The sequence below is a fragment of the Felis catus genome, chromosome C2 (assembly GCF_018350175.1).
Source record: "Felis catus isolate Fca126 chromosome C2, F.catus_Fca126_mat1.0, whole genome shotgun sequence".
Lineage (NCBI taxonomy): Eukaryota > Metazoa > Chordata > Mammalia > Carnivora > Felidae > Felis > Felis catus.
The window spans coordinates 153,426,251-153,440,579 of NC_058376.1; the positions used below are offsets into that span (position 1 = coordinate 153,426,251).

The following is a 14,329-nucleotide window of genomic DNA, read 5'->3' on the forward strand; positions in this document are numbered from 1 at the left end:
GTAGTTGCTATGGATGATGTCAAAGAGGTTGTTGCCTGTTTTCTCCTCCAGGATTTTGATGGTTTCCTGTCTTATATTTAGGTCTTTCATTCATTTTGAATTTATTTTCATATATGATGGTACACTTAAAAATTCCTTTTAATGTTTATTTATTTAATTTTTAAATGTTTATTTATTTTTGAGAGAGACAGAGCGGGAGCGGGAGAGGGGCAGAGAGAGAGACAGAATCCAAAGCAGGCTCCAGGCTCTGAGCTGTCAGCACAGAGCCCGACACGGGGCTCGAACCCACGAACTGCGAGATCATGACCTGAGCCGAAGTCGGACACTTAACCAACTGAGTCACCCTGGTGCCCCGATCCTGGAGGCTTTTTAACCCCACACAGAAGGCGATGTGATGCATTTGGGGACCATCTCCCTGGTGGCGGTGAGGAGGCCAAGCTGGAGTCGGGTGAGGCTGGGGTAAGGGGAGGGTGACAAGGCGGATACTGTAGTAACCCAGGCCGACGAGGAAGAATTCTCTGGAGGGTGTGTGTGAGCCAGACTTGGGGACAGCTCTTCTGGAAGCTGTATGCCGAGGTGGGGAACAGCTGACTTGTCTTCGGCCTGTTGTTTCCCAGTCACGGCACTGTGTGTGTTCGTGCTTAGATGCCCAAGTTGATTTTTGGCCCAAATCTTTGGTGTGCAACTGGGAATGGCACGTAGGATTCGTCTGGGGCAGGGTGTACCTCCTAGGGTCTGTGTGGAGGGAAAGATTCTGAGGCCTCGTCGAGCCCTGCAGGGAGGGATACTGTGACTAGAGATGTCTGGAGTGGGGTGGAGGCAGGACACCCCTGATTTAGACCCTTGTCTAACGTGAAGCTCTAAAGAGGCGTGAAATGGGCAAGCTGCTATCCTGTCCCCCTTTCTAGCAAACGAAAATAACAACGATTCAAATTGCTTAGGTTAAAGAAGGAAAGTTCTAGAAGGTGGCCCATGACTTCAGTAACTAGGGAAGAGGCAGGGGAATGTGGAGGGAGCCCCTCTTTCTGCCTCTTCCGCTCTCTGTCCACTCTCAGTCCAGAGTGGCTTCTTCTCGGGGTGGGGGTAAGGCTGTACCCCTTTGGAGCCTCCTACCTCAGCTGCCACTACCAGAGGAGCTCTTCCCAAAGTTCAGGTTCAAAGTCCCAGGGAAAGGTTCTGTCGGGGAACGCTGGCCTGCAGGTCCGGCACACAGAACAGGTGTGAGGGCTGGGGTTTGCCTCTGTGCACCTCACGCCTCCTGTCAGAAGGCCTCTGTGGCGAGCCACGCAGCCATCCCAGAGTGCGTTCACGTCGGTTCATTGGCCGCCTTCTAGAACTTTCCTTCTTTTGCCTAAGCAATTTGAATCGTTATTTTCATTCGCTAGAAAGGGGGAAAAGGAGAGCAGCTTGCCCGTTTCGTGCCTCTTCACAGCTTCACGTTAGACAAGGATTTATTAAGGCCGGTAAGCAAGTGTGGACCCTTCTTTTCGAAGGAACTATCACAGCAGAGAAGGAGAAAGTTGGGGGCCATTTTCAGATGTTGCAGTGCTGACCCCCTCTCTCCCCTCATCCAAGGCCTCAAATCTCCGATGTTCTCAGCTATGGCTATTTAACTGACTGGTAATTTCAGGGATCCTCCGTGGAAACAGGCAAATACTAGGGCTGTGTTTTCTACCAAATATTTTCTCTTTGCTGGGTAAACAAAGCAAAGGTTCTGTAAATGTTGCAGGGATTACACTCAAATAACCTATGGAGGTTGTCACGGCCGGTACCGTTAGCCGAAACCTTCACAGACCAGGGGCAAGACCCGGGTTCTGGCCCTGGCTCTTTTGCCCCCGCAACAGGTGGTGTGGACCGGGGTGCCGGGGTCCAGGAGAGAAGCCCAGGTTTGAACTCTGGTGCTCACTACATTGTGACTGTGGTCAGGCCCCCAAATCTTTGAGCCTTGGTTTCCTTGCTCTGGAAACTAGGCTAATAGTGTCACTTTATTAAGTCCTTTTTATTTATATGATTCTGTGAGCATACTCGGTGAGGGTGTCATACTCGTTGGCTAGGGCTGCGATAACAAATTACCACAAAGTGGGTGACTGAAGTCAACAGAAGTTTATTCTATCATAGTTTGGGAATGTTCTTCCCATCCCCAGACCTACTCCCCAAAGATAGCCACTCTTGTTCGCTTCTCAAGGCCTTCCAGAACTTCTCCCAGTAGATCGAGCATATACACATACACAAATACGGCCCTAAGCTTTCCAAGTTGCTCTACAAATTGTTCTCCAGTTTGCTTTATTCACGTCATCGCGCATCTTGACATGGCTTCCTCTTACTTAGATCAGCCTCATAGTTTAAAAAAAATTTTTTTAAGAGAGAGAGAGAGAGACAGACAGACAGAGCATGAGCAGGACAGGGGCAGACAGAGAAGGAGACACAGAATCTAAAGCAGGTTCCAGGCTCTGAGCCGTCAGCACAGAGCGCGACATGGGGCTCGAACTCACAGACCGTGAGATCATGACCTGAGCCGAAGTCAGACACTCAACCGACTGAGCCACCCAGACGCCCCTCGTTCTTTGTTTTTAAACACTTTTGTAAGACTTTGTGGTGGGGAGCTGCACTGTGATTTATTAAACCAGTCTCCCGTCAATGGGCTTTAATGCTGGTCCCAGTCTTTTCTAATTACAAACAGTTCGACAGGTGAATAATCTTGTACATGTTCCATTTCCAGTGTGTGCAATCAGTCTGTAAGATTGATTTCCGGAAGTGGAATCGCCAGCTCAAAGGCCGTGTGGATGTGTCACTTGGTTCAGTATTCCCAAATTTCCTCCTAGAGCAGCTGAAGATGATCTAGAATGTGTACCTACATTTTCTCTTACAGTTTTTATGGTTTCTTTTCCTCAATTTTTTTTAAATGAGCTATTTGCATGTAATGAAAGGCACAGATTTTGAGTGCACTATTCAATGAGCTTTCGCAAGTATATGTACCTGTGTGGCCACCAGTCCATCGAAATCTAGAACATTTCCATTGCCAGCAAAAGTGCCCCTCCCTCCTTAGGCAACCGCTGTTCTGATTTCTGAGATTTGCCGGTTCCAGAACGTCATCCACATGGGATCACACAGTGTATCCTCTTTTGAGTCTGGCTTCTTTTGTTCATCATATTTTTGAGGTTCTTTGTGTTGCTGTGCATTTTATTATATGATTTGTATTGGTTTTCTATTGCCCCCATACCAAATGCCACAGACTTAGTGGCCACATAAGTGAGTTGTGTCACAGTCTATGGGTCCGAAGTCTGGGTCAGCTTGGCTGAGGTCAGGGTGTTGGCTGGCTGGGCTCTTACAGGAAGGTCTGCAGAGAAGCGCCTTCTAGGCTCATTCACGTTGCAGGCAGGATCAGTTCTTGCAGCTGTAGTGTTGAGGGCCCTGTGTCCTCACTGACTGTCACCCAGGGGCCTCGTCAGGTTCCCGGGCCACCTACCTTCCCCTTGACGTTGCCTTCTCTCCACCAGCAAGGCAGTCAGTGATGGGACCGGGCTTTCCCTAGTTCCACGTCACGTGCCACATCTCTCCCGCCTTCTTCCCTGGCATCTTCCTGACTCCAGCCAGAGAGGTTTTCTGCTTGTAAGGGTCCAGTGATTAGGCTGGGCTCACCCAGATCATCCAGGATGATATCCTTGTCTAAAGGCCTGTAATCTTAACTACGTACACAAAGTCCCTTTTGCATTCACGGGTTCTGGGGATTGGGGCGCGGGCAGATTTGGCGGGGGTGTGTGTGTCCATTGTTTAGCCTAGCACACGGTATGAGTTAGAAAATTAACTTCTTTTCCAGATGGTCAGCCAGTTGTACCAAAGTGATTCATTCTTTTCCTATCTATTAACAATCCGTCCCTGTCACACATGGAGTTCTTTGATAGTAGTATATATTTGTTTCTGGGTATTCTATTTTGTCCCACCCATCTGCCTACTCCCATGTTAGCATCCTCCTTTAAAAATCAGACAGGTTTTGTAAATATATTTTAAAATGTTAGAGATTTTCTCTTGATCCTTTTTTCTCTTTTTCCTGTAGAATATATTTCTACTTGGCACATCCCTGACGGTCACACATGATCCATTGTCAGGCTTCTGTGTGTTTCCCCAAATTGGCTACTTTATACCGTTCGATTCAGTGCCATCAGAATGGATCCTCAGGGGCGAGGCTGTGTGTGTGTGTGTGTGTGTGTGTGTGTGTGTGTGTGTGTGTGTCTGGAAGATAATACAACGTTATATCCATTTGTGTTTGAAACTAGAGCTTTCTATATTTCTTTAAAATTTTTTTTAATGTTTATTTTTGAGAGAGACAGAGCGCAAGTGGGGGAGGGGTAGAGAGAGGGGGAGACACAGAATCTGAAGCAGGCTCTAGGCTCTGAGCTGTCAGCACAGAGCCTGACGCGGGGCCTGAACCCACAGACCGTGAGCTCATGACCTAAGCTGAAGTCGGACGCATAACCGACTGAGCCATCCAGGGACCCCTAGAGCTCCTATTTCTGTAACGCAAGGTTAATTTTGACTAAAAGCTTTGGAGTTGACTCTTCCTGCCCTTTAGTCCCATGGAGAGTGTCTGCCTCCTGAATGGGCCTTACACTGGTTCATTTCTCTCCATCTTGCCTGCAGCCAGCATGCTGGAGTTGGTTTTTGTTAATCCCCAGCTCAAAAGCCTCTGGTGCTGTACTGTCCAGTGTGGTAGCCATGGGTCACAGGTGGCTGTGTAAATTAAGGTTAGTGAAGCTGAAACAAAAAATTCAGTTCTTCTGTACCAGCCATATTTCAAATGCGTAATAGCCACATGTGGCTGGTGGCCACTGTCTTAGTGCAAAACAGAACATTCCCATCATCATAGAAAGTTGGAGTGGACAGGGCTGCTTTCTCAATCGTATTTAAGATGAATTCTGGTATCCTTGGTCGGCCTTCATGATCCCAGATTATTTATCTCTTACAGCAATTACCAATTACTTCCCAGCCTCACTTCTGTCCCCACCCCCTGGCAGTTCTTGAACGATGAAGCTCAGGGCCTTTGCATATACTGTTCCCCTGGCCCTATTCTTCACTGGGCCAACTACTCACTTTTGGGGCTTGGCTTACATGTCACTTGCCCTCCCCATTCTAAAGTTATATTCTCATTTTATAAGCTTTCTTTTACCCTCTACTTTTCTACTTCAGAAGAACAATCCGTTAGCTATAATATTTGTGTGGTTATTTATTTTATGTCCATCTCTCTAACAGACAATAAACTTCTTGCAGGTGAAATAGTGGTTGCCCTTTCACCACGAAACCCCCGATGCTCAGGACAGTGCCTCACCCAGGTTAATTCCCTGTAAATATTAACATTGGAGTAATCTAAAGTTCTAGATCCTCTTGAGAGGCACGAATATGTTGGGTGAGTAAGTGAAAATTTCATTAACAGAGGCGTAGCTTTAAAAGCAGTCAAGAGACCCCACATATTAGGGAGATTGTTACTTATTCACGTTTAGGATGTAAATTTCACAAGGGTGGTTTGGAGCTGAACTAGCCCATTGGTTTTCGAGTCACCATCCTGACTTTGGTGAACACATAGTTGGGGGTAATTGAGGCTATAAATTAAGGTGGAAGTCACTTAAAGTTGTTGGATAAAGGGGATTGGCTGGATTAGGACAGCCCTGGGGTTTATGGCAGGCCACTGAGCTGGGCTTTGGTGGGTTGGTGCAGGCTGGTGAGACGTCTGCGGGGTGGACACGGTGATCTGGTCTTTCTTGTTCTAATTAAACACCCAGGTAGGAAAAGCTTGCGTCCAGCACCTCATACTTTTCCACAGGCCTTTTGAAAAAAATGTGGGTGAGTTTCTCCAGAAAACCTCTACTCTTTCCCCATCAGCATTTACAAGCCTTCCCCCGGGGGGAGGGGGGGGGGGAAAGGAAAGAAAAGAGAAGAAAAGAAAAAAGAAAGAAGGGCAAAGAAAACAAACTGGAATCTCCAGAATGAGTTCTGACTTTGGATTTCTATCCCAGACTGTCTGTGGCCACCTTCTCTCCTGTGGGGAGTAGGAAGGAGTCAGTTTTAAGAACTGTTCCCCCTGGCCTTGGTTCGGAACTGTCTATCCCCAGCATTCCAGGGTGCGTCTTAAATCATTGACTGTCTTTGCAGGGTTTTTTGAAAGGATTTTCATAAAAAAGAAACAAAAAAACCCCACAAAAACCCGAGAACAAGAAAAGTGAATTTGCTATCAAGATTTCTAGTGCTCAGATGACGTATGAAGGTAAAGCCTCCCTGTGCCCATTTTAGTGGCCCCACGCCCAACCCTGTCTGAAGTTTTTGCTCTATTCCTATAAGTCAGTTACAGGGTTTCATGTGTATATAGACAACAAGTAATAAAAGCTACAACAACCTGAATCTGCTTTGTTTCAGACTTGCTGGTTTAAAAAAATCTACCGCGGGCACTTGTATTTTCTTCTTTCTACTTCCTTGGGTGTAGCCAGGCAGCCCATGACACCTCCCCACAACTGGACCTTGAATCCTGATGGGGACACAGTGAAAATGACTGCCAGCCAGCACCACAGCTGTGAGACTATCTACTTTGGGCTTTCATCACACCAAAAAAAAACCCTGGAAGTGAGGGCTCGGTGCCAGCCAAATCATCACATGCCTTGGGGATTGACTGGGTGCTGACCTTTGAGCCCCCGTCCTGGCCTTGCAGACTGTAGTTCAAGGTCACATCACCTAGGTGTGCACTGTAGTGCCACGACTTTCTGTGTCACTGTGGCAAGTAGCTTAACTTCTCTCTGCTGCAGTGTCCCTGTGTGTCAAATGGGGATGCAGTCATGACTCCCTCGTGGGTTTTCTTGTAAGAATGAAATGGCGTGATTGATGTCACGCACATAGTAGGCACTTGGTACGTATTAGCCATCAACTGTATGTCATTACCATTTGTACTTAATGATTTATTCTATAAACAGACTGCCCGGTTGCTTAAAAAAAGCAGACTCAACCACCAGGCCCTCTGTGTTCTAAGGAAGAGATATAAAGCATTCTTCCCTATCATGAGACCGTGGCTGCTAACAAATCCCAATAAGAAGCCAAAAGCCGGGGCGGGGCGCCTGGGTGGCTCTGCCGGTCAAGCATCTGACTCTCAGTTTCAGCTCAGGTCATGATCTCGCTCTTTCGTGAGTTCGAGCCCTGCCTTGGGCTCTGCGCTGACCGTGCGGAGCCTGCTTGGGATTCTGTCTCTCTCTCCCGCTCTCTCTGCCCCTCCCCCACTCACGCTGTCTCTATCTGTCTCAAAATAAATAAATAAAAACTTAAAAAAAAAAAAAGAGGCAAAAAGCCTTCTGTGTGGCTGGCAATCCCCCTATTTCCTGTGACGTCATTTTACCGAGAAAAAGCAGAAACAAGAGAAGGAATACATTTGACGTTTGCTCACCTAACATTAAAAGCTCACTGTTGGTGGAAACAACCCGAAAATTCTGACATGAATTGTTTTTATTGTATTTGTAAATAAAGTGGAAATGTTTTGTGTTTGAATTCTTCAATTAAGCCCTTAAAGAGGCTCATTTTAATAATATTTATATTCTGATTATTAATGTACATTGTAGAGCAGCTGGGAATTCAGAAAAGGACAAGAAGGAAAATTAAAACCCTGCCTAATCTCAATGGTGTTTCATTTTGGCATATTTTCTTTTTCAAAAAAATTTTTTTTACATTGATTTATTTTTGAGAAACAGAGTGAGACAAAACGTGAGCGGGGGAGGGGCAGAGAGAGAAGGAGACACAGAATCTGAAGCAGGCTCCAGGCTCTGAGCAAGCGGTCAGCACAGAGCCTGATGCGGGGCTTGAACTCACAAACTGTGAGATCATGACCTGAGCCGAAGTCGGACGCTCAACTGACTGAGCCACCCAGGCGCCCCGTGGCATATTTTCAATATATTATATGTGTTAAAAATTCAATTTGGGATTATACACCTATTTATGTAGACTGTACTTTTCATTTACTAACATAGCCAATCATTAAATGTTCTTTTACAACATGATTTTTTAATTAATCGTGTGGTATTCTCCCATATGGATATATATTTTTTTAATTTTTTTTAATGTTTATTTATTTTTGAGAGAGAAAGAGACAGAATGCAAGTGGGTTAGGGGCAGAGAGAGAGGGAGACACAGAATCCGAAGCAGGCTCCAGGCTCCGAGCTGTCAGCACAGAGCCTGACACGGGGCCCTAACTCACAAACTGTGAGATCATGACCTGAGCGGAAGTCAGAGGCTCAACCAACTGAGCCACCCAGGTGCCCCCCCCCCCAATATGTGTATTCTATAACCGATTCAAATCCATTACGAGTCATAGGACATTTAGGGTTATTTCCACATTTCACTGTGGCAAACATCCATAAGACTGAATCTGTCCGTGATGTAGTACATTTCCCCTCTAAGCGGTATATGACAGCCCCCGACATTTGGGGTCATTCTTTTAATTCTTTAAGTATTTCCCCATGATACCTTGTTGCTGTAATTCTTCATTTCTTTGCTCTCTAGTGAGAGTGATCTTTTTTATTCACTCTCCATATATTTAGAAATTACTTGTATTCCTCTGTGAATCGTGGGCTTACAGCCTTACACATTTTGGACAAATTTGTGGCCTTTTCTTGCAGTGGAGAAGTATTTTTTAAAGTTTTTATTTATTTTGAGAGAGACAGAGAGAGAAAGAAAGAGCTAGCAGTGGAGGGGCAGAGAGAGAGAATGCCAAGCTGGCTCGGTGCTCAGGTCGGAGCATGACGTGGGGCTCGATCTCACAACTGTGAGCTCATGACCTGAGCCGAAATCGGGAGTTGGACGCTTAACTGACTGAGGCACTCGGGTGCCCCGGGGAGTTATTTCTAAAAGAGGCATATTGGGACACCTGGCTGGCTGGCTTAGTCAGTAGAACATGCAACTCTTGATCTTGGGGTTATGGGTTCAAGCTCCTCTCTACTACCTTTGCTCAGCAAACACTCCTGGGGTCCACGGGCAGGTGAGGCTCTGGACGCTTGTCTCCGACTACACATCAGAGAGAATCGGTAACAGGCAACCTTCTGGGTTGCCTGGGTTTGGCATTCTTTCTGGGTTTGGCATTCCAATCTGTTACACCATGAATATTTAAATGGCCCTCATATGCTAGTCTGTAGGGCGACAAAGATGAGTAAGACAGAAGGTACGACCTGCAAGAAGCAATCTCGGGGACAAATACTCTGGGGATTATATTAGAGTGTTTGAGAAAGGGGAGAGGGCGGAAGAGGCAGTGGCTGTGGCCCTGTGTCCTACCTAACCCCTCGTATATGGAGGCCTCTAGACCTTTCCCCCCTTCCAAGAGGATGGGAGGGCTATCCACTGAGTTTCGCTGTTGCCAATAGTCGAAGCGGTGCAGTGGTCAGGAGCAGAAGCTTGGCCATCAGGTCGGAACCGGGGGCAGGTGACTTGAACCTCCAGGAGCCTCAGTTTCCGCCTCTGCACAGCGGGGACGGCGCCTCCTTACGGGCCGTGGTGGGTGGGTAAACAAGAAGGTAACAGCAGTGCCAGTTTCGGGAACAGACGCCGCTTCTCGGGGCACACACGACCTGCCAGGTGTCAGTCGTCTTGCGGGCAGAAGCAGCCTCACCACTCAGTGCCCGGCCGGCCATTAGCACAGAATAAATGGAATCCCCCCCCCCCCCTCCCTGGCTGCTGCCACTGAGGTCAGAAAAGAACTGGGGAAGAAACGGTCTCCTCAGGAGCCCCGTGTGGTCCCCTGGTGGTGAGGGGTGTTGTCAGGATGTGCTCGGCAGGTGGGTGGGGCCAGAATGAACCGAGTGCCTCTCCACACAGTCCGCGATGCAGACGTGAAGGGAGAGCGGCCGGGCCGCCAGCCTTTCCCCTCCCCGTCTCTCTGCTCACAGGATGGACCCCACGGCTTACGCTGAGCTGTTGAAAGAGTCTGGCAACCAAGTTCTTAAGAACGGGAACTTCTCTCTGGCCATCAGAAAGTATGATGAGGCCATCCAGATTCTCCTGCAGTTATATCCGTGGGGGTAAGTGCTGGGATTCACTCCTCACCTTTCGTTTGTTTGTTTGTTTGTTTGTTTGTTTGTTTTTGTAGCAAATGGAAAGAAACTCACTCTGCCGCTTATGTTTTCATTTCTTATCACGCCGCCTAGTTTCTGTTTTCTTTCTCGCCCACTTCCTATTTATCCGCTCTGTGCTGTGAGCTCAGAAACTGCACAGAGAATACCAAGTGCTGGAGAAATAGAAAGTGAAACATAGGACGCTGTTGGTAAGCATTGCACAATTTCCCCTTCTGTCTGGTTATGGGAATCTGAGTTCCTGGGACGATCCCAGCCCCCAGCCTCTCTCAATGGCCATCTCTCTCACTTTCTTGATCATCTGTGATGTTTACCCCCAGGCTACAGTGTGTACCCCAGGGGGACTCAGGTCCACCCCTTCCTCTGCCCCCTCGGCTTTCGGGAGACCTGTTCCCAAACATTTTTATTATCGCAGCACGCTTAACAGCTAAAAGCTGTTGTCTGTATAGGGTGTAGCTTTCAGTAGAGTCTGTATTTGAATTTAAAACGGAGGTAAGCTTAAAATACGTTTTTAAGCATCTATTGAAAAGATCAGTAATAAGCCCATTATATGTTAACGTAAGTAACACATTATAATGCAAAATAAGTATGTTTTCCAAAGCTGAAAATTTAGTGAGGAGGGTGGCTGGCCCAGTTTTCATTTTTGCAGACCTATTTAATGTCCGTCCCCACAGAAGGCATCCGACTTCTCGTATCTGCTTCTGCGTTCAATCCACTGATACCACGTGTCGTGTAGCCTCTGGAAGATTCCCCGCACACATGGGAGAGAATGTGTGAAAAAGACACATGCGTGGTCCCCTGTTACCGCTGTGACTAATGACCACAATTTAGCGGCTGAAAACACCGTTTGTTATCCTATAGTTCCGGCGGTCAGAAGCTGAGATGAGTCTCCCGAAGCTAAAATCGGGGTGCAGGTGGGGCTGGTCATTTGCAGAGGAGAACCCATTTCTTGCCTCTTTCGGCTCTGGGTGGCTGCCTGCACGGCTTGGCTTGTGGTCCCTTCCTTCATCCTCAAAGCATCTCTTCCCAGTGTGCTGCCACGTCGTGTCACTCTCTCCTCTGCTACAGCCACGTCTCCCTCTGTCCCTCTCCCATAAGGACTCTTGTGGTTGTATCCTGATCCAGGACCATCTTCCCCCAAGATCTGTAAATTAATCCCATCTGCAAAGTTTCTGTGGCCACCAAGTGGTACCATTATTGGGGGACTATTATTCAGCCTGCTATCGTTGTGAGAATATTTTGACCTTGTGGGCCACCTGAGATGGTCTTGGGGCACACCAGACACTCCCAGACCACACTTGGGGGACCGCTGCAGTAGAGGAGGCCGAGATTGGCATTTGTGGGGTGCCTGCGGCCTAAATGTGTACTGGGAAATGCCCCGGGGTGAAATTACTGAATCCCGGCTCCCACCTCCTGCCTTCTGTCACCTTGGTGTCTACCCAGTAGCTGGATGTGGGTTGAGTGTCATTGATTTGGGCCTGTAATTCCGCCCCTCCCGGCTCAGATCAGAACGGTGTCAGAGCTGGGCCTCGAGCACAAAGCATTTGACTTTGTTAAACAGGCAGTCGGGTGTAGCGGTTATGGCTGTAGACTGACCCCGCACCGTGGGGCCGCTAACGGGACCCCTGCCCGGACCCTCCCCTATTATCTCTCATAACCTTCCTGCCGCTGTTCCCCCCTGCCGCTGCCGGCTGACATAGGGATTTAGGTGCCTTTGGTTTGCTGAGCAAGTGCTCTCAGGCGAAGGGGACTGAGGGAAGGAGGATGGGGCAGGGGCAGGGGCTCCGAGCAGGGATGGTGCGGCCTCTGGAGGCAGCTTCAGCCTGATCCCCTGGGGAGCTCTGGCGCATGAGCTGGACTGCAGAGCCCGTCCCACTTTGGGGCCAGGGAGCTGATCTTCTGGTTCCCATGCCAGCCAACCCTCGGTTGTAGGCTGTCTGGCCCCGGGGAGTTGTCCTCAGGAGTGGGGCTTGGGCTGCCAAAACAACATGCCATTGACCCGGCAGAGTCAACAACAGGAACTTACTCCTCACGGTTCTGAGGCTGGTAAGTCTGAGATCAAGGTGCTGGCCAGCTCAGTTCCCGGTGAAAGCCCTCTTCCCCAAATAGCATCACACGGGGGGCCAGGGCTTCGACATACGGACGGAGAGGCACAATTTAGTCCGCAGCAGGGGCACAACTTCCCGGGGAGAGGGCAGCTCCCGTTAGGTCGAGGGCGAATCTGGAGAACAGGGCCATGGGAGCCCCTAGTGGCAGCCAGTGCTCACTGCAGCTGTGGATGGCTGCTCGGCCCAGGTTATGTGGGCGGGACACCTGCAGTCAGCCCCTGCTGATCCATCACCCATTGACCGCCCCACTGCCTCTTCTGCGCACCTCTGGGGCCTCATCCCTTCAACTTAAGGGGACAGAAGCCGGAAACAAAGCACTGACGATGGGGCAGTTGTAGAGGTGATGTTTACTTTGCTTTTTATTTGTGCTTATCTGCATCACCTAACTTTAAAAAAAAAATTTTTTTTAACACTTACTTATTTTTGAGAGACAGAGAGAGAGCATGATCAGGGGAGGGGCAGAGAGAGAGGGAGACACAGAATCCAAAGCAGGTCGGCACAGAGCCTGATGTGGGGCTCAAACCCAGGACTTGTGAGAGTATAACCTGAGCTGAAGTCGGACACTTGACTGAGCCACCCCAGGGCCCCAGGACCAGTCACCATTTTCACAGAAGCTTCACCAACGGTCTCTAAAAAATGAAAAGATCCGTGGAGATCAGTCAGAGGTGGAACCGAGGTGCTGAGAACGTCTGTCATGAAAAGGAGTAGAGGGTTTGGGAGCGGTTGCACTTTGCCGGTGCCCCGGGATTTCTGGGGGCTGGAGGGTCAGATGTGATCCGTGTAATTGGGACCTTAGCTGGTGATGGTGGCAGTCAGCCCCAGAATTGTGACCTCGAAGGTGGTTTTCTGCATTTGCAGAAAGGTGGCTCGGGCTCTACTGACCACCGGTTGGTTCTTTCTGACAGGGTTCCCCCCAGGGAGCTGGCCGTCCTGCTGTGCAACAAATCCAGTGCATTTTACAGCCTCGGGAAATGGAATGAGGCCTTTGTGGCGGCCAAGGAATGTCTCCAGTGGGATCCAACCTACGTGAAGGTACGGGGACAGCTGGGGGGCCCTGCCTCCTTCCTCCCTTCTTTTTAAAACGGAAATATGAGGAGTGCATCTCATTCAATCCTTTGCACTTTACACAGGTGCCCGTAGGGCGTGTGAGCCTGTCTGGAGAAGACTGGGAACACTGAGGGCCAGGTGTGGCAATGCCCTTGCAGGTGGAGCTCGTTGTGCTCTGATGTAGTTTCACCACTACTCGTAGTCTGAAGTGTACTTTGAAGTTTCCGAGTTTCATTTGAGCTAAGCCGTGTTGCAGGTGCAAGCTGGGTGGACCCACGTGGCACCGATTATTTCTTCCGAAGCACTTCTTACTTCGAAATCAGCTCCGTTGGAGGGATGGGGGTGGGGGAAGGTTCGAATGGCCAGCTATCCACCCCCACCCCACCCTCCCACCAGGGGTTAACAAAGATCGGTAAATGAGTATTTAAATGAGTATTTGATTGTTTTCCGCAGCTAAAATGCTGTCAGAGTTCTTCCTGCCTCAGGGTGAACAAAAGGCCAGGGAGACACCAGCCCAGCTGTTGAGTAACTCTCGGTCAAGTTGGGGAGAGGACAAAAAGCAAAATCGGAGGAGACCATAAAGGAGTTGCCATTCTGGAGCCATCTGAGGCACAGACAATTAAGTGTCACGTGAGTGATACGGGCCATTTGTGGCGAGGCTCCAAGGTCAGAAACGCATAGGCCTTTCTCCCTGCTGCTCTGCTGTGCGGCAGACTGGTTTCAGCATGGGAGGAAATGCGTTTCCTTCCTTAAGCCTTCCTTTCCCCGACTGTGTAGGGAGTGGCTGCTTAGGTCTCAGAGTCGCTTCAAGGATTAAGGAGACCTTGGTTCGAGTCGTTGGCACTCAGGACGTAGGAGTTTGTATCGTCTTCTCAGTGATCTGCATTTTGTGTACGGAACAGTGGGAAGGGGCGAGGGGTTTTGACCTGCGTGTTCTCCATCCTCGAGGGAGGGATTTGCCTATTTTACCTTCAGCCTTTCCTTAAAAAAATTTTTTTTAAACATCTGTTCATATTTGAGACTGAGAGAGACGGAGTGGGAGTGGGGGAGGGGCGGAGAGAGGCAGACACAGAATCCGAAGCAGGCTCC

At 48.9% G+C, this 14,329-nt stretch overlaps 1 protein-coding gene and 1 long non-coding RNA gene across 3 annotated transcripts in view; both read left to right on the forward strand.

The window, feature by feature from the left end:
- TRANK1 (tetratricopeptide repeat and ankyrin repeat containing 1) overlaps window positions 1-14,329 on the forward strand; it is a 99,966-nt gene that overhangs the window by 9,884 nt on the left and 75,753 nt on the right. For both annotated transcript variants that reach the window (XM_045037902.1, XM_045037903.1), the window contains 2 exons: window positions 9,903-10,034; window positions 13,099-13,225. In XM_045037902.1, the coding sequence (XP_044893837.1) occupies window positions 9,903-10,034; window positions 13,099-13,225 (259 nt within the window). Of the gene's footprint in view, window positions 1-9,902; window positions 10,035-13,098; window positions 13,226-14,329 lie in introns of those variants that run through there.
- LOC123380191 lies at window positions 2,461-7,526 on the forward strand. Its single transcript, XR_006585679.1, has 2 exons — window positions 2,461-6,256; window positions 6,406-7,526. It is a non-coding gene; the product is annotated as an uncharacterized LOC123380191 (long non-coding RNA).